At 40.7% G+C, this 19,894-nt stretch overlaps 1 protein-coding gene across 6 annotated transcripts in view; it reads left to right on the forward strand.

Moving 5' to 3' along the window:
- The window catches only part of slc29a1a (solute carrier family 29 member 1a), a 38,582-nt gene that overhangs the window by 13,474 nt on the left and 5,214 nt on the right, over positions 1-19,894 (forward strand). For all 6 annotated transcript variants that reach the window (XM_076973772.1, XM_076973769.1, XM_076973770.1 and 3 more), the window contains 11 exons: positions 2,982-3,062; positions 3,140-3,221; positions 6,277-6,461; positions 6,830-6,969; positions 7,227-7,361; positions 7,544-7,641; positions 7,872-7,953; positions 8,272-8,357; positions 8,523-8,631; positions 8,718-8,803; positions 15,044-15,243. In XM_076973772.1, coding sequence (XP_076829887.1) covers positions 3,034-3,062; positions 3,140-3,221; positions 6,277-6,461; positions 6,830-6,969; positions 7,227-7,361; positions 7,544-7,641; positions 7,872-7,953; positions 8,272-8,357; positions 8,523-8,631; positions 8,718-8,803; positions 15,044-15,243 — 1,232 coding nt within the window. In that variant the 5' untranslated portion in view covers positions 2,982-3,033. The remainder of the gene's footprint in view (positions 1-2,981; positions 3,063-3,139; positions 3,222-6,276; positions 6,462-6,829; positions 6,970-7,226; positions 7,362-7,543; positions 7,642-7,871; positions 7,954-8,271; positions 8,358-8,522; positions 8,632-8,717; positions 8,804-15,043; positions 15,244-19,894) is intronic.

Here is a 19,894-nt window from a genome sequence, read left to right on the forward strand (position 1 = left end):
GGCACTGCAGAAAATTACTTTACTTTCCAGCCCTGTCTGTTCTGTCTGTCCTCTACCCATGCAGGTGGTCACTTCTCAAATTCAGCTGCATGGAAAATGCTGGAATGCTTCATGTTATGTGAAACTGTGAATGCATATTGCCCTAGTGTTATCCAGTTCCTTTCAGTTCTAGACTTCAAACGTTTTACTTCAGTTGTCATCAAGGTAGTTGGATGAAGCCCCATCCCTGCTTTAAAATCATGTAAATTCATTTTCCTTGGCATAACCTATTGGACAGTTTTAAAGAACAAGCTATGACTTCATTATAGCTATCCGCTGTCCACCCAAAATGTTCCCCTTTAAAGGATTTCTGTAATCTTTATTTCATTTTCAGGAGTCTGTAGTATAAATGTAATAGGAACACATGTAAATATAAATGGAAATGGGTGAGGTTTATGAAATTCAGAATACTGTGTATGAAAAATGTTTCTGTGCATCCTGCCTTCAGGCTTCATAATGGTAAATGGCATTTTGTGAAGGTCTAGCAAGTGACTGTCATATGTAACATGCCAATTTATGCAACATTTCACTAAATTAAATTCTTGTTCCAGTTTTTGTCATAGATGGATGTGAAAAATAATTTTGTTCTTGGCTGAGCTTCAGAACTTCTTTTCTTGAATTTCTTGATTTGTACAATACCACATGCTGTATTTGTTAACAATTTTGCTTGGTGTTGAACAATAGCTATTTTTTAAGGATCAAATCTGTTTTGGATTAGATTTTTTCTGAACCCAGCTCCACTTGCTTTGAGAGTTAGGTATATTTTCACGCCCGGTGAACTGTCCAGAGTCCAGTACACTGATCTCTGGTTCTTCTGAAATCAGTGGTTTGGGGTTTGCTTCTAACAAGCTCTGATTTCCACTGCAGGAGTGGAGACAGGTGTAGGAATGTATGATTATATTTCATGTAGACTATGCATATGATAGTCCTGTTACTGCTGTTATGCATCAGAATTTGTTTAATAAAAACACACTGCATTGGCTTTGAGCAGAGTTACTGTGTATTGAGCAATTTGCGAATGCTGGACTCTGCTGACCTGCATGGCTAAAAACTCATTTTTTGCATGTGCTTCTGTACAATGAAATACCATGTTTATGAATAGGAGATCTGTTCACTGCTTGAGGCTTTTGCTAAATAGAGGATGAGCAGTAAATGGATGAACCTAGTAGCTTACATTTTGCAAACTTGCACCAGACAAGTAAGATATTGAATTTAAGCAGGTTTAAAAAGCTTAATTTAACATTTTTGGTACTGTCCTCTGTGCACTGTACATACTACAGAGAACAGTCCTCATAGTCATGTCACAAGCTGGTTTTACGATGATTATTGCAGTGACAAGTTGGAATCTCAGATTTGGGTAAAAGGGCCTAAATGTCTGGTAAAAGAGGAGTTATTCTTCCATATTGTCTGGTCAGCTGAACAGGGCAGCAGTCAGCACTGCTGGCTCTATCTTTGTGCACTTTAGATTCTTATAAACGCTTAAGAAATCTCAGGCCAGCTAAGCATAAATATTAACAAACTCTTTCTGTGAAATTCCCAAATGAGAGGGGCATAGCAGAGAAATAAAAAAATGCATTGTGCAAAAGACTATCTAGGCATGAAGACAGATGGATGATTGCATTGAATGTCTTTAATGGATACCATTTAAAGTTTTTTGGCAACAGTTTGAGGTCTTGATTGGCCATTGCTGTTCTGTATGTGTGCAGGTTGTGCTATGTGTTTTATCAAGGCCCAGTTCTTTGAAATTGAATACTGTCACAAGGCAAGATGCTTCAGTTATATGGCTGATTGATGCTTCTCCCAAAATACCAGAACTGAATGTTTTGACAGACATGTGATGTATGGTGCATTTATGACTGTGAACACTTTGATTTATTAATGTATGAATCTGATCAGTTGGAATATCCATAATCTCACATACTTTACTTTTCCTCAATAAAGGCTGCTTTATATAAAAAATAATTAGGCATAATAATAATGCACCAGACATGCTCCTCACTGGAATTCACTGCACCTCAAGGGTTTTGTGGTCACAGAGATCAGTACTCAGTATAGCTTTATCTATCAACTCCACCTACATTCCTTATTGGGGATAACTATTTAAATCATCTTAAAATCCTTTAAATCATCCCCACGACTCATTTATACTCCGTACTGGGCAGGGCTAGGGTCCCAGAGGCTGGGCTGAGAGCAAAACTAGGGCTTCTTTTGCCTCGCCTCATGTCTCGTGGAATGTACTATAAATTTGAGTTTTGTCTAGCAGCTATTTCCATAGTTGTAACTTGAGGCAGATAGAGGAACACGTAAGAGATTTTAAATTTTAATTTAACTTGTATAAATATTCTTATAGGCTTTTAGTAGTTGTTGAGTGCTTTAGAGTTTTTGAGTGTTCTGTTCTTGATGTAATTATCTAGTGAGATAATTGTGCTTTAGATTTGTTAAGCCCTAATAGGATGGGATGTTGGGATTCTTTTTTTAAACTTACCTATTTACTGCTGTTTATGAATGATCATCTTTTTAGAGTTTCTTTACGGTAAATTTTCACTGTCATACTAACCAATAGGTTTGGAAATGGTTGAGGGTTTAATAATGGAGCCCCTCAAGAGGGTGGAGGAAGGTGTTAATGAACATCCTTTCGTAGCTGTAGCTTTTGTGTGTTTTACAATGTCTGGTCTTTGCTGAGGATTTAGCAGTAGGCCAAATAGTAAATGACACTCCTTTCTATGGGATGTGAACGATGTGTCTGTTAAAATGAGGGTCCAGTGTTGATAACACATCATTATTAAATGTATATTTTTGTACCTATAGGGCTATGAAGAAATATGTCAATGAAAACATTTAACATTAAAAATGTTACTGATGACTATTGTTTTTATATAAACGAGTGTTTATTTGACCCAAATACATAATGTCTGCATATTTGTAACTTGCTGTTATTGCAGATTTGCAGGTCCCAGCTTTTGAAGCCAAGTAGCTTTCCAGCTCCAGGAAACGATGACTGCCATTAATGCTCCTCGAGACAGGTGAGTGATGTATTCATGATCAACCACATGCTGCTGACTTGCATTGTCCAGGTGTGTCATGCTGTGTGTTTTGGCAGGTATCATGCTGTATGGATCATATTTTTCATCTTGGGGCTTGGAACTCTGCTGCCTTGGAACTTCTTTATGACTGCTACCATGGTAATATTGTATGGAAAATTTTGAGAATTGAGTTGAGAATTCCATTTGAGCTACAGATATACACTTACCGGCCACTTAATTGGGTTCACCTGTAGAACTGCTCATTAATGCAAATGTTGAATCAGCCAATCACATGGCAGCAACTCGATGCATTTTGGCGTGTAGATATGGCCAAGACAATCTGCTGCAGTTCAAACCGAGCATCAGAATGGAGAACAAATGTGATTTAAGTGACTTTGGACGTGGCATGGTTGTTGGTGCCAGGTGGGCTGGTCTTAGTATTTCAGAAACTGCTGATCTACTGGGATTTTCACACACCACCATCTCCTATGGTTTACAGAGAATGGTCTATCTAGAGTGGCAGTTCTGTATGTGCAAATGTCTTGTTGTCAGAGGAGAATGGCCAGACTGGTTCGAGCTGATAGAATGGCAACAGTAGCTCAAATAACCAGTAATTAAAAACAAGGCATGCAGATGAGCATCTCTGAACGCACAACACGTCGAACCTTCAGGTGGATGGGCTACAGCAGCAGAAGACCACACCGGGTGCCACTCCTGTCAGCTAAGAACAGGAAACTGAGGCTACAATTCACACAGGCTCACCAAAATTGGACAATAGAAGATTGGAAAAATGCTGCCTGGTCTAATGGGTCTCATGATTTCTGCTGCGACATTTGGATGGTAGGGTCAGAATTTGGTGCCAACAACATGAAAGCATGAATCCATCCTGCCTTGTATCAACTTTTCAGGCTGGTGCTAGTGATGCAAAGATGTAGGAGATATTTTCCTGTCACTCTTTGGGCCCATTAGTACCACTTGAGCATCATGTCAATACCACAACCTACCTGAGTATTGTTGCTGACCATGTCCATCCCTTTATGACAGGGGTCACTTGTTTTAAAAATAGCTCACTATAGTGCCATGCACCAAAGCGCTGCATCGTTTATGTTTTTGCTACTATTATAGATTTTCCGCGGTTGCTAGCGGTCTTCCCGCTTAGCAATTGACACCAATTCCTCCCCCATCCACCCCTACTCAACAACTGTCCGTTCAATTGGTGCGTATTAATCTGGTAGCCCTCCGCAATAATTGGTATCCAAGAAGTAGCTCCCAGTTTCAAAAAGGTTGGTGACCCCTGCTTTATGACAAGTGTAGCCATCTTCTGATGGCTACTTCCACCAGGACAACGCACCATGTCAAAGCGTCAATAATCTCAGACTGGTTTCTTGAACACGACAATGAGTTTACTGTACTCGAATGGCCTTTACACCAGCTCTCAATCCAATAGAGCACCTTTGGGATGTGGTGGAACGGGAGATTCGCATCATGTCCGAGATCCGCAACAACTGTGTAATGCCATCATGTCGATATGGACCAGACTCTGAGGAATGTTTCCAGTACCTTGTTGAATCTATGCCACAAAGGATTAAGACAGTTCTGAGGGCAAAATTGGGTCCAACCCAGTACTAGCAAGGTGTACCTAATAAAGTGGCCGGTGAGTCTATATCAGGGGTAATCAATTAAATCTTTCCGCGGTCCATTTTTGGCAGATAGCTCAGACCTTAGGTGGCGAACGAAAGTTGTTGAGCGGGGGGTGGGGGGGGGTGGGGGGGGGGGGGGGGGGGGGGGGGGGGGGCAACGTAACACTCAAATGGGTAAAATAAATTCTCCGGTTTAAAATATAGTCTCCCGTTAACATTTTTTTGGCATTTGGGTCCGTATCCAGTTAATCAGGAATGTGATTGGGTCCGGACAGGACGGCGTTCGGGTCCGGATCCGGACCGCGGTCCGCCATTTGGTGATACCTGGTCTATATGAATGTTCAGACATGCCCAGTAGCTATGTTTTTATTAGACATCACTTACTTCAAATAGCAAAAAATGTTTTCCCATAGTATTTTTTTCATTTTTGTCCTGTCTCGTGTTTAAAAATGACACATTTTACAAATTGCACATCAAAAGTCTATTTAAAATGGGAATTATAGATATAATCATGATATGGAAGATTGAGCAATTCATAATGCCAGGATCAGACTACATGATATGTTATGTCTTGATCGGGAGACTGGCAGTACTGCTTGTTTGACACGCTCCAATCATGATTCATGTCTTTGTGCATGAATGAGCATGATGTATGAGTTATCAAACTCTACAGTGAAATCTGCACACATCACTCCTATCCTCCATCAGTTACACTGGCTTCCTATCTCTGAACGCATCCACTATAAAATCCTACTCCTAACTTTCAAATCTCTGCATGGTCTTGCACCCTCCTATCTCTCCAACCTTCTCCACCTTCATACCTCATCACGTCAGCTCAGGTCCTCTAACCTAGGTTTGCTCTCCGTCCCACGACACAGACTCTCTACTATGGGTGGCAGATCATTCAGTGTTGCTGCCCCCACCCTCTGGAATTCGTTACCTCCCTCTATTCGCTCCTCTGACTCTCTCTCTACTTTCAAAACTCAACTCAAGACTTTCCTCTTTTCTCAATATTTCCGCTCTTTCTAAGCCCTGTATTTTTCCCCTTTCATTTGTGTACAGCGACCTTGGGTTTGAGAAAGGCGCTATATAAAATGAACATATTATTACAGGAAATGGGAAATTTACATGCTGGACTTTCCTCAGACTTGTATTGGGTCAAAATCAAGATGAATACATGTATTCTGATCCCAGCATAAAATGTCCTGCCTCAGTGGTGAATCTACTAGATTAGACTCTCTAGCAAGTGTAAGTATTGGTGTTGCACAGTGGTATTCATTTTTAGTTTTGGGGGCATTTGTTAATAATGAACATTATGATGCTTACATAAGACTTGAAGATTCAAGTGATTTGAACTTGAGATTTCTCCAACTGCAAAACAAAACCATAAACAGCTGGTGGCAGGATCCATATTTACTGTCTCCGGAGTTTTGCTCTCAGAATACTCATAAGGACTTTTTCTACTCTATTAAAGAAATAGAAGAGAAATCAAAATGAGCCATGTAGTTTTCTTCAACATGTATTACAAAATCTTTCTATTTTGTCCATCTTTTTTGGATATATTTTCTCCACAGTACTTCACTAGCCGGCTGAAGGACACACTCCCAAACGGAGCTGTGGGCAACCAGACAGCCAATGGCACGGTAGCAGGTGTTGACTCGCGTAATGTCCTGGAGTCCAAGTTCAATAATGTGATGACCCTATGTGCTATGGTGCCAATGCTCATCTTCACCTGCCTTAACTCCTTCATCCATCAGAGGTAAGATGAGTTCCATGCACCTTTGCATGAAACCTGCAAGCACCTGATTGAGACTGACAATCTTTGAGTCTCAAGTTTTACACTCTTCTGACCAATCATTGCTCTATCGAATTCTGGTCCAATAAACCACATAAACTCTACCATGATCAGACCTTAGCCTTGTCCTTCATCTCGGTTCTTTTGTTCATAGGCTTAGGTCAAATTCCATAAAGTCAGTTTGTGAGTGTTTAATCCCTCCAAGAAGTTCAACATCCTAGAGTGCATGTTTGTTTTATTTAAAAGAGTGGGATTGAGAGCTATCCCATACTCATTCATTTACATCAGGCAAACATAATTTAAGGAATGTTAATTTTGTTTTCTCCTTTCAGAATCCCACAGAAATTGAGAATCTGTGGCAGTCTCTCAGTTATCCTGGTGGTGTTTCTGATCACTGCATTGTTGGTGAAGGTGGACATGGCACCTCTGCCCTTTTTTACCTTCACCATGATCAAAATCATCTGCATCAACTGTGAGTACTTCACAGTGCACATTGGTTCTGCGTTCCTTGGTGTGGGGATAATAGGCTAACATCATAGACTTGACTTCTTTTGATGCTATTATTACATAGTGGTTTAGAAGAGACAACATCAAAAGCAGTGCTTGCTGGGAACTAATCTTTGCTATTCTCTCGGGTGTTGTGTTGTATACCATATGCTCAGCTCTCGCATTTTGATGAGGGTGTGTCTTTCCTTCTCACTACTTTTTCTCACCATGTCTTATCTGCAGCATTTGGTGCAATTCTGCAAGGGAGTCTATTTGGTTTGGCCGGTTTGCTGCCAGCCTCCTATACCACTCCCATCATGAGTGGCCAAGGCCTTGCTGGAACCTTTGCAGCATTTTCCATGATCTGTGCGCTTGCCAGTATGTATTTCTTCAGTCATATAATGTCCCAACCAAAATGAATGCTAGGCAATATTCTGCAGTTTTTGAGTTTAGCTACTTTTTAAAGGTTTGTTTGTTTCAAAGATCTTTCAGGTGCATGATCAGTGTTTTTTTGTTTTTTTCTCCCCCCCCCCCCCCCCCCCCCCCCCCCCCCCCCATAGCTGGCTCAGAGCTGCAGGCTAGTGCCTTTGGGTATTTCATCACTGCATGTGTTGTTATACTTCTGGCCATCGTGTCCTACATTGCTCTGCCAAAAATGGTATGTCCAAAGCTCATTAAATAATTTGCTAAAATGTGTTGAGGAAGTGCTGAAGTGCTTATGGTTTGGCATAGGATATTTGACATTGCAATACTACAATTGGGCTCAATTTGTAAACTTGCAAAGTTACAAAAGTTACAGTGGTTTAAGCTCAGAATACTTTTAGCTAAACAGCAAATTAATGCTTTTAGTATGCCCACCACTAACCAATCTTTTTCTTGGGCTTTCAGGATTTTTTTCAGCATTACTCAGATACCAATAGCTCAAAACCTGGCACAGATGAGGAAAACAAGATGGATCTGTTGTCCAAAGGTAGAACAGTCTTGTCAAGTTAAAGGTGTTCTGCTGAAATGTGTCAAACTCCAGTAAACACGAGTTCACATGACTGATACCTAGAGCACTCAAATAATGTATTTAATTAGTCTGCTTTAACCTTATCAGTATTTAAATGATGCTGTGTTTGCAGTGCAAAGCAGAACTAAACTCATTTAAGATGTTTTAGCACCCAGCTTGTTAGTCCCCAGTGATTATTCTTCGTATTAGTTTGGGTACCAGCGTCACTTTAACTTATAGCATATGATTTCAGATTGTCTTAAACTTTAAATGGATGGCTGCATGTTTGTTCCACAGAAAGCCCTGGGGAGAAGACACCTGTAGTCCGCCTCAATGATGAGGAAGCCACACATACTATCTGTGTATTTTCAATCTTTAAGAAGGTACCTTATAAAAACAAACAATGTGCAAGTTTCAGTGTTTTCAGAACAATCTCCAAGCAAGGGGTAGGCCTGGACCATAACATTTTGGCCCTTTTATTATAATATGAATATGCCTATAGGCTATGTATGGCTGCTGGTTCACTGTTTTGTATTCCTCCCCTATAGATATGGGTGATGGCACTGTCCGTGTGTTTTGTATTCGCGATCACTATTGGCATTTTCCCTGCTGTGACTGTAGAGGTCAAGTCATCTGTTGCTGTTGGACATGTTTGGTGTAAGTGTGTATGTACATAAACTTTAAATGACATGTATATTACAGTGCTCATCATGCTCTTATTTACTTGCTTCCTTTTTTGTCAGATATTTATTTCATTCCTGTGGCTTGCTTCTTGCTCTTCAATGTGATGGACTGGGCTGGAAGAAGTTTAACTGCAGTTTGTATGTGGGTAAGTGGAGATTACATGGATGTGAAAACTTGTATTCCAGATTTGTCCTCTAGGATAGACCTAAAATAGCCTTAGCCTGTGTGCACATATTTTCCCGCTGTGCAGATTATTTGCTTGGTGCAAAATTGATCCAAACTTGTGATTTAATAGAACTTGCTTTTGGATCATGAAATGTATAACACATTGTTCTTAATTTACAGTACTAGGCTAGAAATCACAGTGCAATGATCCCAGTTTTGTGAAAAACAAAATAAAAAATGTTCTCTTCTTTGATTGATGTTTGTTGAGAAAACCCTTTTAAAATGAGTCTATTGGGAGACTTGCATCATGAAATTACTGTTCAAATAAAAGAATCTCAGCATTAATGCTAGCAACTTGTGTGCTGGCTGTTTCATAACTCTGACTATTGCAAAAATGGTTGTGAAACCGTTGTAGAGGCCCCGTTTTGAGGCATATTTAAGGTATAACCAAGATTTTGCATGCTTAGTGGTATATGCAAGTTCTCCTTCAAGCCTTGAGTTAGGAGTGGACCACTATATTCCTCGTCATGGACTGTGTTCAGTGTGGGTGTTTTTTGTCCATTGTATTTTTCTGTGTAAGGAAACCCATTTTGTTTACAATTTAGGCATTTTAGTTTTGATCATTTGAACAATGCCTTTGGTCTGAGCTTACCATTCTCTTGAATTAGTCGTTCCTCAGTTATTTGACTAGAAATCAACAACTCTGAATTCATTTACCAAGGCTAAATTACTGTAACTTGCCTTGTCAATTTGAATACTATGCACTATGTTGTTAATTTGCACACATTGTACTCAACACTTGTCCTAGGTCTTTGTGGAGTAGTAATCCTTGCACTAAATGGAGACTAATGTAGACATTTTTTCACTGTAACTAACTCAAATTACTCATCTGCTCTAAAATTGCTTTAATGGAATGACTTCAGGGCTTCATTTTAAAAATGTAACCTTTTGCTAGTTATCTATCAAATCAATCAATCAAATTTTATTTATATAGTGCTTTTTACAACAGTTGTTGTCACAAAGCAGCTTTACAAGTGCTGAGTCCTAGCCCCCAGTGAGCAAGCCAAGGGCGACAGTGGCAAGGAAAAACTCCCTAGTTTTTTTGCATGAGAAAGAAACCTTGAGAGGAACCAAGACTCAGGGGGGGAACCCATCCTCCTCTGGCCGACACCGGTCACCATGACAACAACAACAATTTAAACAGAAAGAAATTAAAAAAGGAAAAGATGTAGTAATGTCCATGGTGTAGGCTCATCCGGTCAGGCAGTAGGTGGCTGGCACTGGATGGATCGCTTGTCTCTCCTCATCTCCTATTTCCTCGAGCAGGCGGGCAGCCATGTGGAGAAAATAAAACAGGGAAAATTAGCTCTGTATGAGGACATATACAGGACAGATGAAATTAAACACATTTCTGGAGTGTGGCAGCAACTCCGGCATTAAGTTAAACTATTACAGCCTAGCTAAAAAGGCAGAACCAGAAGGTAACATAGGCTTGGGGACATTCTGAGACAATGGCATCCATCCACTGCCCTGTCAACAAACTTGAGTGACCACGAGCAGTGACAGGACGACAGCACCAGCGCCCCAGTCTACCATAAAACCCTTCGTCTATGAACCCCTGGATCTGTACCTTTATCTAAGGGGGGATGTTAATTATCAAACGCTAAACCAAATAGGTGGGTTTTCAAACTAGACTTAAAAATTGTGACTGTGTCAGAGTCCCGTACTCATTTTGGAAGGTTGTTCCAAAGCTGGGGGGCCTTATAAGAAAAGGCTCTTCCCCCTGCTGTTACCTTATTAATTTGTGGAACTAACAAAAGACCAGCACCCTGTGATCTTAGTGGACGTGGGGGTTCATAGTAGGAAATAAGTTCCTGGAGGTATTCAGGAGCAAGCCCGTGCAGTGCTTTATATGTTAATAATAGAATTTTTAAATCGATACGGAATTTAACTGGGAGCCAATGCAGAGCTGATAGGACTGGTGTAATATGTTGAAATTTTCTAGTTCTGGTCAGAACTCTGGCTGTGGCATTTTGAACTATTTGAAGTTTATTTAGATTCCTATTTGAACATCCTGACAGTAGTGCATTGCAGTAGTCTAATCTAGAGCCAACAAAGGCGTGCACCAATTTTTCTGCATCATGCTGTGATAATGAATTTCTTAATTTGTCAATGTTGCGGAGATGTAGAATAGCTATCCTAGTAGTATTATCTATGTATTTATCAAATGATAGGTCGGAGTCGAGTATGACGCCTAGGTTTTTGGCTACTGTGCCAGGTGTAATGGGATAGTCTGCAAGATTAAGCATTAGATCTGGAATTTTTTGTCTAGCGGCCTTAGGGCCCACAAGGAGAACTTCTGTTTTGTCCTCATTTAGTTGGAGGAAGTTTAGAGACATCCAGCATTTAATATCTCTTACACAGGCATCAATTTTTCCTAAACTGAGTTTGTCATCAGGCTCGGCTGATATGTAAAGTTGAGTCCACTGAATTGAAATTCAGGTGCATTAAATAAAGGTGCATGGGAAAATGGCATGCCCTTGACGAAACCATGTTGCTGCTTAATATGTGGTGAACTTGAAAGTGAAGACATAAGCTGGGCTGTAACAATTTGATAATTTCCTCTCCACTCACTACCCAGAGTAGGCTTTGAATATTCACTGTTAGGCTTGTCCCGATCGATATTTCCAAAAAATGCGTATCTGTATCGGATCGGCAGGAATGAGAAAATGCCGATCCAGTTGATTTATTTATTTATTTATTTTTTTTGAGATAGTACGATCCGTGTTTTCCAGCGCACCCATTTAGATAATCCATTCCAGTTTTTGCTGTGTTTTTGCCAGTGAGAGTAAAATCCAGTCCAGCACACCTTCAGCACACGAGCATAGCATCTCCCCAATTTAGCTCAGCGGCATCTCCTAACCATTAAGACGGCCATGTAAATGTGAAGTTATCTGTAAAAATGTCAGTTGTGTGGGATTGTTTTACCTTAACGGACGACAAAGACGAAGAGGTAGAGTGCAACATATGCCACTGTAAAGTCAAGCGTGGTGGTAAAGCTGTAAGAACCTTTAATGCAACCAATCTAATCAAGCATTTAGCGAAATACCATAAACAACATGGAGTTTCTAAAGAAAACCAAAGACTTCAATTCCATATTGAAATGCTCGTTTTTGTAAAAAAAGAATCTCCCCATCATATTCGGACTGCAGGCAGGGCAAACAGTTGGAATTGAGGGGAGTGTGTAGGTGGTGATAGAGCAGCAAAGTGTGGAGGTGATTGGGGAGTAGAAGGCATTTTGCTTTTAAATAGTTTACAATATTTGCACAGATTTTTTTTTTTTAAGCCTTGGTTTACATTTGTTCAAGAGCACTGATGAGTACAGCACTCAAGAGTACTGATGCTGACTATTTTCTACTTAGGTTGTGTGTTTTGCGTTTTTAATACAATTTACAATATTATTTGCACTTACGGCATTTTAAGCCCTGGTTGACTGAAGCCATTTCTGTTTATTTATTATTTTGTCTATTTTGAGTTTATTAATTGCTAAGTAAACAGGTCAGTTTCTCCTTACCAACCATTGTGTATTATTCAAACACACCTAATTCAGCTGGCTACTTATCAAGAGTAAAACGCTTTTCAACATGAGTTTGACAACAAAGTAAGTTGGCTAAATAACTTTAATACATGCTCGGATAGGCTGATATCGGTATCTGCCGATATCAGTATCGGATCGGAAGTGCAAATAAATATTGGATCGGAAGTTCAAAAATCTGGATCGGGACATCCCTATTCACTGTTTCATCATTCTTTTCAGTCATATTTAATGAATCAAGGTATTAACAGGAGGGTCAGTCTTGTTGTAAGTGTTTTGTAGTGTGAGCACTAATATTGACTACTCTATCAGGAAATTACTGATTTGAGATGCATTGCTTGTTTAAGTAACTCCTATCTTCAGCAAGCATCTGTGCTAGAAGTCCTCATCAACATCTGATATGAATCAGTCTTTGGGTGGAAAATCACAGATTTTTTTTGGCAGGGGAATAAAAATGTTATTACAGGAATCCCCTCCACATGCATGCACCCATGGTCAGCTGTTCTAGGTTCATGTGCTTTAATTTAAGGTCCATGGAGTAATGTGGTCTAACCTCAGGAATTCAGAGGAAGACCAGTGTCTGGTTGTCCCCCCACAGCTGTGCACATGGGCTTGAACTTTTGAGTTTGATCCAGTTGAAGAAATTAAGAATAAGAACGAGATCATGTTTCAAATTCAGTCAGGGAGTTACTGTCTGGTGTGTGACTTGGCAGCAAGGCAGTGATGTACAGTGGGGAAAATAAGTATTTAGTCAGTCACCAATTGTGCAACTTCTCCCACTTAAAAAGATGAGAGGCCTGTAATTGACATCATAGGTAGACCTCAACTATGAGAGACAAAATGTGAAAAAAAATGGAGAAAATCATTTTGTCTGACTTTTAAAGAATTTATTTGCAAATAATGGTGGAAAATAAGTATTTGGTCACCTACAAACAAGCGAGATTTCTGGCTCTCACAGACCTGTAACTTCTTTTTTTAAGAGGCTCCTCTTTCCCCCACTCATTACCTGTATTAATGGCACCTGTTTGAAGTCGTTAACAATATAAAAGACCCCTGCCCACAACCTTAAACAGTCACACTCCAAACTCCACTATGGTGAAGACGAAAGAGCTTTCGGAGGACACCAGAAACCGAATTGTAGACCTGCACCAGGCTGGGAAGACTGAATCTGCAATAGGCAAGCAGCTTGGTGTGAAGAAATCTATTGTGGGAGCAATAATCAGAAAATGGAAGACCTACAAGACCACTACTAATCTCCCTCAATCTGGTGCTCCACGCAAGATCTCAGCCCGTGGGGTCAAAATGATCACAAGAACGGTGAGGAAAAATCCCAGAACCACAAGGGGGGATCTAGTGAATGACCTGCAGAAAGCTGGGACCAACGTTACAAAGGCTACCATCAGCAACACACTACGACGCCAGGGACTCAGATCTTGCAGTGCCAGACGTGTCCCCCTGCTTAAGCCAGTCCATATCCAGGCACGTCTCAAGTTTGCTAGAGAGCATTTGGATGTTCCAAAAGAGTATTGGGAGAATGTCATATGGTCAGATGAAACCAAAGTAGAACTATTTGGTAAAAACACAACTTGGAGGACAGTGAATGCTGAGTCGCATCCAAAGAACACCATACCAACTGTGAAGCATGGGGGTGGCAACATCATGCTTTGGGGCTGTTTCTCTGCAAAGGGTCCAGGACGACTGGTCCGTGTACATGAAAGAATGAATGGGGTCATGTATTGTGAGATTTTGGGTGCAAACCTCCTTCCATCAGCAAGTCAATCAAGATGAAACGTGGCTGGGTCTTTCAGCATGACAATGATCCCAAGCACACTGCCAGGGCAACAAAGGAGTGGCTTCGTAAGAAACATTTCAAAGTCCTGGAGTGGCCTAGCCAGTCTCCCGATCTCAACCCCATCGAAAACCTTTGGAGGGAGTTAAAAGTCCGTGTTGCCTGCCGACAGCCCCAAAACATCACTGCTCTAGAGGAGATCTGCATGGAGGCCAACATACCAGCCACAGTGTGTGCCAACCTTGTGAAGACTTACAGAAAATGTTTGACCTCTGTCATTGCCAACAGAGGATATACAACAAAGTATTGAGATGAACTTTTGTTATTGACCAAATACTTATTTTCCACCATCATTTGCAAATCAATTCTTTAAAAGTCAGACAAAATGATTTTCTCAATTTTTTTTCACATTTTGTCTCTCATAGTTGAGGTCTACCTATGATGTCAATTACCGGCCTCTCTCATCTTTTTAAGTGGGAGAACTTGCACAATTGGTGACTGACTAAATACTTATTTTCCCCACTGTATAAATGGGATGTAGCAGTGTTTTAGGTGACTCATGTAGCCCTAATAATAATAAAATAATAATTATTAATATATTGTTACTATATTATTATTATTATTATTATTATTAATAATAATAATAATTATAATAATAAAAGCTTTGTTTTGAATGACTGAATGTCTAAAATACACAGGTTAAAGCTTTTCTCTTCTCAGATTCAAAGGGAAATTTGTTTTTGTTAGAACCTGCACTTGTGTGTATGTATGTATGCACTGCACACTAGTATGCTCATAGTCTAACTCTTGTTCTTGTCTTCTGGTGTCCCCCTCAGCCTGGCAAAGACAGCATTTGGCTGCCGGTCCTGGTCATAGCACGTGTGGTGTTCGTCCCGCTCTTCATTTTGTGTAACGTGCAGCCCAGGAACTCCCTGCCTGTGGTGTTTGCCAATGACGCCTGGTACATCATCTTCATGATCGTCTTCTCGTTCAGCAATGGCTACCTGGCCAGCCTCTGCATGTGCTTCGGACCCAAGTGAGTTTGAACCCATCACAGCATCTCTCGACCTGTATTGAAATGTAGTTGTAGCTGTCCTCATTGTTAGTCTCCACCAGATTGGAATTAAAAGGCTTCACCTTGGTCAGTGAGGTTCAAAATGCCATTTAGATATGTAAACTCTTAACAGTCCTGCACCAGTTTGAAAATGGGCTGGAAGTGGGTTTGTTTGCATTCAGACATTGGACATACCTGTGTTGTGACTGCACTGGTCCCCACTACTGAGATGGTCCAGCTTGAACTCCACATTATAGCCTCAAGGACACAGTCCATTGGTTAGTTATTAGCGCAACATTAAACTCCTGGTATATCTATGAATAAGAACAACTTTAGCTTACACTTGGTGTTACATTTTATTAAATAACCTATTCTTGTATATCAATCAATTTGTCTTAAGACTGCAATTTCGTTGTTCTTGAAAAAGTGGCAATGATTTATCTTTACCTTATTTATATAGCGCTTTTTACAACAGTTGTTGTCACAAAGCAGCTTTACCAGTGTCCGAGTCCAAGCTCCTAGTGAGCAAGCGACAGTTGCAAGGAAACCAAGGAACCAAGAATCGGGAGGGCGGGGCCGACGAATATATAGCAGCTATCAATTTAGCTATTTGTGTTTAGCTATTTGTGTTTCTTCTAATGGACATGGCTAGAATTACATGTAAGCAATGTAGCTAGTTAATCATGTGGTTGTTTTTAGATGCAATTGTGTGGATAGCTGAAGGTTGCTATAATACAACCTAAAGCTAACAGAACACAAGGTAAAGCTAATATTTGATAGCTAGGGTTAGTCAGGTACCTAGCTTTACCCATTGCTGTCTGCCATTGGATGCCAGCAAGGCAACATATATTGGTGTACTGTTGAACTCATTTCCATTTTGTTGAACTCATTTCCATTTTGTAAGTTCTATAGCTATGGGCTGAAACATCTTGGTAATGGTTAGCACATGTGATAGCTGTGCAACACATGTCTTAAGATGCCTTTCAGTAAATTCTTCAGTAATTTTAGTAATTCCTACTGTTTATTCAAAACTGCCTGTGACTATACTATATTATACTCACCGCCTATGTCCATCGGGGCTCAAGATGGCATCATAATAGAACTGTCCATTACTCTCCAGGGACCAACACATGCTCATTGTGGACTACCTCTTGCCCATTACAACATTCTCATACTGATATCCAGTGTAACTTATGCTCTTTGCCTCTGTACCAAAACAGCAGATTTGACAGCTGCACATCCATGATGCGAATCTCTCATTCCACTTAATCCCAAAGGTGCTCTATTGGATTGAGATCTGGTGACTGTGGAGGCCATTCGAGTACAGTGAACTCATTGTCGTGTTCAAGAAACCAGTTTGAGATTGACGCTTTGACATGGGGCGTTATCCTGCTGGAAGTAGCCATCAGAAAATGGGTACACTATGGTCATAAAGGGATGGACATGGTCAGTAACAATACTCAGGGAGGCTGTGGCATTGACATGATGCTCAGTTGGTACTAAAGGGCCCAAAGTGTGCCAGGAAAATATCCCCCACACCATTCCACCACCACCACCACCAGCCTGAACCAAATTCAAATGTCATTCAAATGTCTCCGCAGAAATAGAGACTCATCAGACTAGGCAATGTTTTTCCAATCGTCTATTGTCCAATGTTGGTGAGGCTGTGCGAATTGTAGCCTTAGTTTCCTGTTCTTAAGTGACAGGAGTGGCACCCGGTGTGGTCTTCTGCTGCTGTAGCCCATTCCTCTTGGAAGAATACTCTTACTGCACCACTTTGACTGTTTGACTGCAGATGACACCCAGATCTATCTTGGTACCTGATCTGAGATCCAAAAACTGGATGAAGGAAAATGTTTCTTAGACTGCAGGTGGCAGACAATAAATAAATAAATTGGTATGCTTGCTTTTGGTACTGAAGTTGTGTACAAAAGGCTAAGGTTTGATGCTAAAGAGCAGACTTGGGATGAGTACTGCGAGATTTTCATCCAGTTTTTCGAAGCAAACGGAGTCGATAACTGGGATAAGCACTAGCTGCAAACAAAAATCCGCAAGATCTACAAAAGGTGACCATAGCTTTTAACAAATTAGAATCTGCAAGAAATACAAAGAAGGGTGAATGGAAAAAATAAGATTGTGTTACCGTTGCACCGGGAAGCATCACAGTGCAGCCACGTGTAAATTGAAAGGAACCAGGTGTCTTTGAAATCATACACGGGAGAGAAAATTAAGTTAGTGGGGAAGAGACCATGCTAAGCACCTGAGCACACTGGATGAGGTACTCGGAAGATTAAGAGGCTGGATTACGACTGCACAGATGTAAGTGTTCACTCTTACAGGACCAGGTTGAATACTTTGGTCACAGGATTCATGCAGAGCGGCTGTACCCAGTACAATCCAAGGTAAGAGCCATTGAGGAAGCTCCACGTCCCATCACAGTGACTGAGTTGAAAGCGTGTCTCGGCCTCTTGAAGTTCCTCCCTAATCTCGCCACACACTTGGCACCACTACACAGATTACTGAGGAAAGATGTCATGTGGACCTGGATAAAAGTGTAGGAAGCTGAATTTAGTTTTTATAAACAACTGTTGAAATCAGTGAATGTCCTGTGTCACTATTTGACAGACCGAGACCTTGTACTGGCATGCGATGCCTCACTGTTTGGAGTCAGTGCTGTACTGTCAAATGTCATGGATGATTGTGAAAAGCCCATAGGCTTCATGTCACAAACACTGACACCAGCTGAGGAGCAGCACTCACAGCTGAACAAGGATGGGTTGGCCATCATATTTGGAATCAAGTGGTTTCACAAGTACATCTATGGATAAATTTTCACTATTACTACTGATCACAAGCCATTAAAGCCACTTTTCCATGAAACAAAACCAGTACCACAGATGGGGTCACCAAGGGTTTAAAGGTGGGCAAAGCTCCTAAGGTCGTATGAGCACAGGTTGTTGTACAAACCAGGCAGAGATCACACTAATGCATTGAGTAGGCTACCGATACCGCAAACTGAAGAGGAGGAGGATCTAGATCAAGTTGTCATAGAAAAAAAGGTTCGTTGACGAAAACTGACAATTTATTTGTCAACAAAATTAACACTGGTCTGTTGTTGAACCTCAGGGACCACAGAGACTTTTTTTTCATCGAATAGCTAGTTGCACCAGTGCGACCTCAGATTTTTTTTTTTTTTGTCGCACCATTGAGAAATTAGGTTGCGCGTGCGACCAAATTGGTCGCACTCTAGAGCCTTGCCTACAAAGTGAAAAGAAAAAAAAAAAAGAAGCAAAATGTTGTATAAGCCGCACCGGGCTAAAACCTGCATATATCTACTGAACTGAATACATTTAACTGAACTGCTCGGTTTCCGAACAGTGCCTGTAGCATTTCACGTGCAACAGATTTGGCTTTCAGCCGGTGTTCGGCTTCGCAGTATTACAGCAGCATTATGTCTAAATACCTAGTTAGTTCATTGAGCACTCTAGTTTTGTCCTGAGTTATAATTACTGTAACACCCGAATATCATCTGTAGCGTCTTTATGCATGTGCAAAGGAGGGGAGTCGGAATTTGGCACAACACATGTTGGTTTGAAAAAAAATTCTCCGTTGTGCCTGCTGCTTTCATGTGCTAAGTGAAAATGAGCACTTTCTTCTTTGATGTACAACATTGACCTACCACCTGATTAACTTTTTGCTCCACCCCCTGATGGGTGAAGAAAGGTCTACAGAAAAGCCACACCTCATTATAAGTCGCATGGTTCAAAGTGTGGGGGGAAAAAGTAGCAGCTTATAGTCTGGAAAATACGGTATTTAGTTTGTCCAGTTCAATGAACGACCCGAATGTGGGGTTGTAATGTTGAGTGATTCAGATAACTTTGCTTTAATGCTCACTGGAGTAGTGTTCTCTTAAGAGAAGAGGGATGTAGTATCCTAATTCACCAGGGGCCTCATGTACAAAGACTTCTTTGGATTTCTTACTGACAATTGACGTACAGACAAATCCAGAAAAAGGTGTAAGCAAAAAAAATCCGGATGCATCAAATCGTGCATACGCCAGAATCCACGCACATTTCTTTTGTACATCCCAATCAACGTAGAATTGAGCGCACACAAGAGTGGCTGACTCCTCCTGTGACATGCCCCCTATAAATATGCAAATTCTTTTAAATTTGCCTTGCTCTGGAGGAATTTCTTCTCTGATCTATCACAAACCATGTCTAAACGGGAAAAGAAGAGGAACTTCACTGAATGTTAAGTGGAGACGCTCCTGAATGAGGTAGAGGCGTGGAAAAAATGTTTGTTTAGCACAGGGGTGCACAACATGCGTTGCGGCCCGCCAGCTGATAAATAATTTGGCCTGCCTTCTAGCTTCGTGCCTGAATTTGAACGACGAACCAACAGTGTTGTTTTTTGGGCTTTACTACTTGACTCTGCAGGAGTAAGTAAACATTAAGAATCGATCGCGACATAATACATTATTTGTCTCCATTTTACACTACTCGCCACCGTTGATGGCTAAGTTACCTTGAAAAAGTAATCCGATTACTGATTACTCCTTTTAAAAGTAACTTAGTTACGTTACTGATTACTTGATTTTAAAAGTAACTACGTTAGATTACAAGTTACTTTA

Source organism: Brachyhypopomus gauderio, chromosome 15, assembly GCF_052324685.1.
Source record: "Brachyhypopomus gauderio isolate BG-103 chromosome 15, BGAUD_0.2, whole genome shotgun sequence".
NCBI lineage: Eukaryota > Metazoa > Chordata > Actinopteri > Gymnotiformes > Hypopomidae > Brachyhypopomus > Brachyhypopomus gauderio.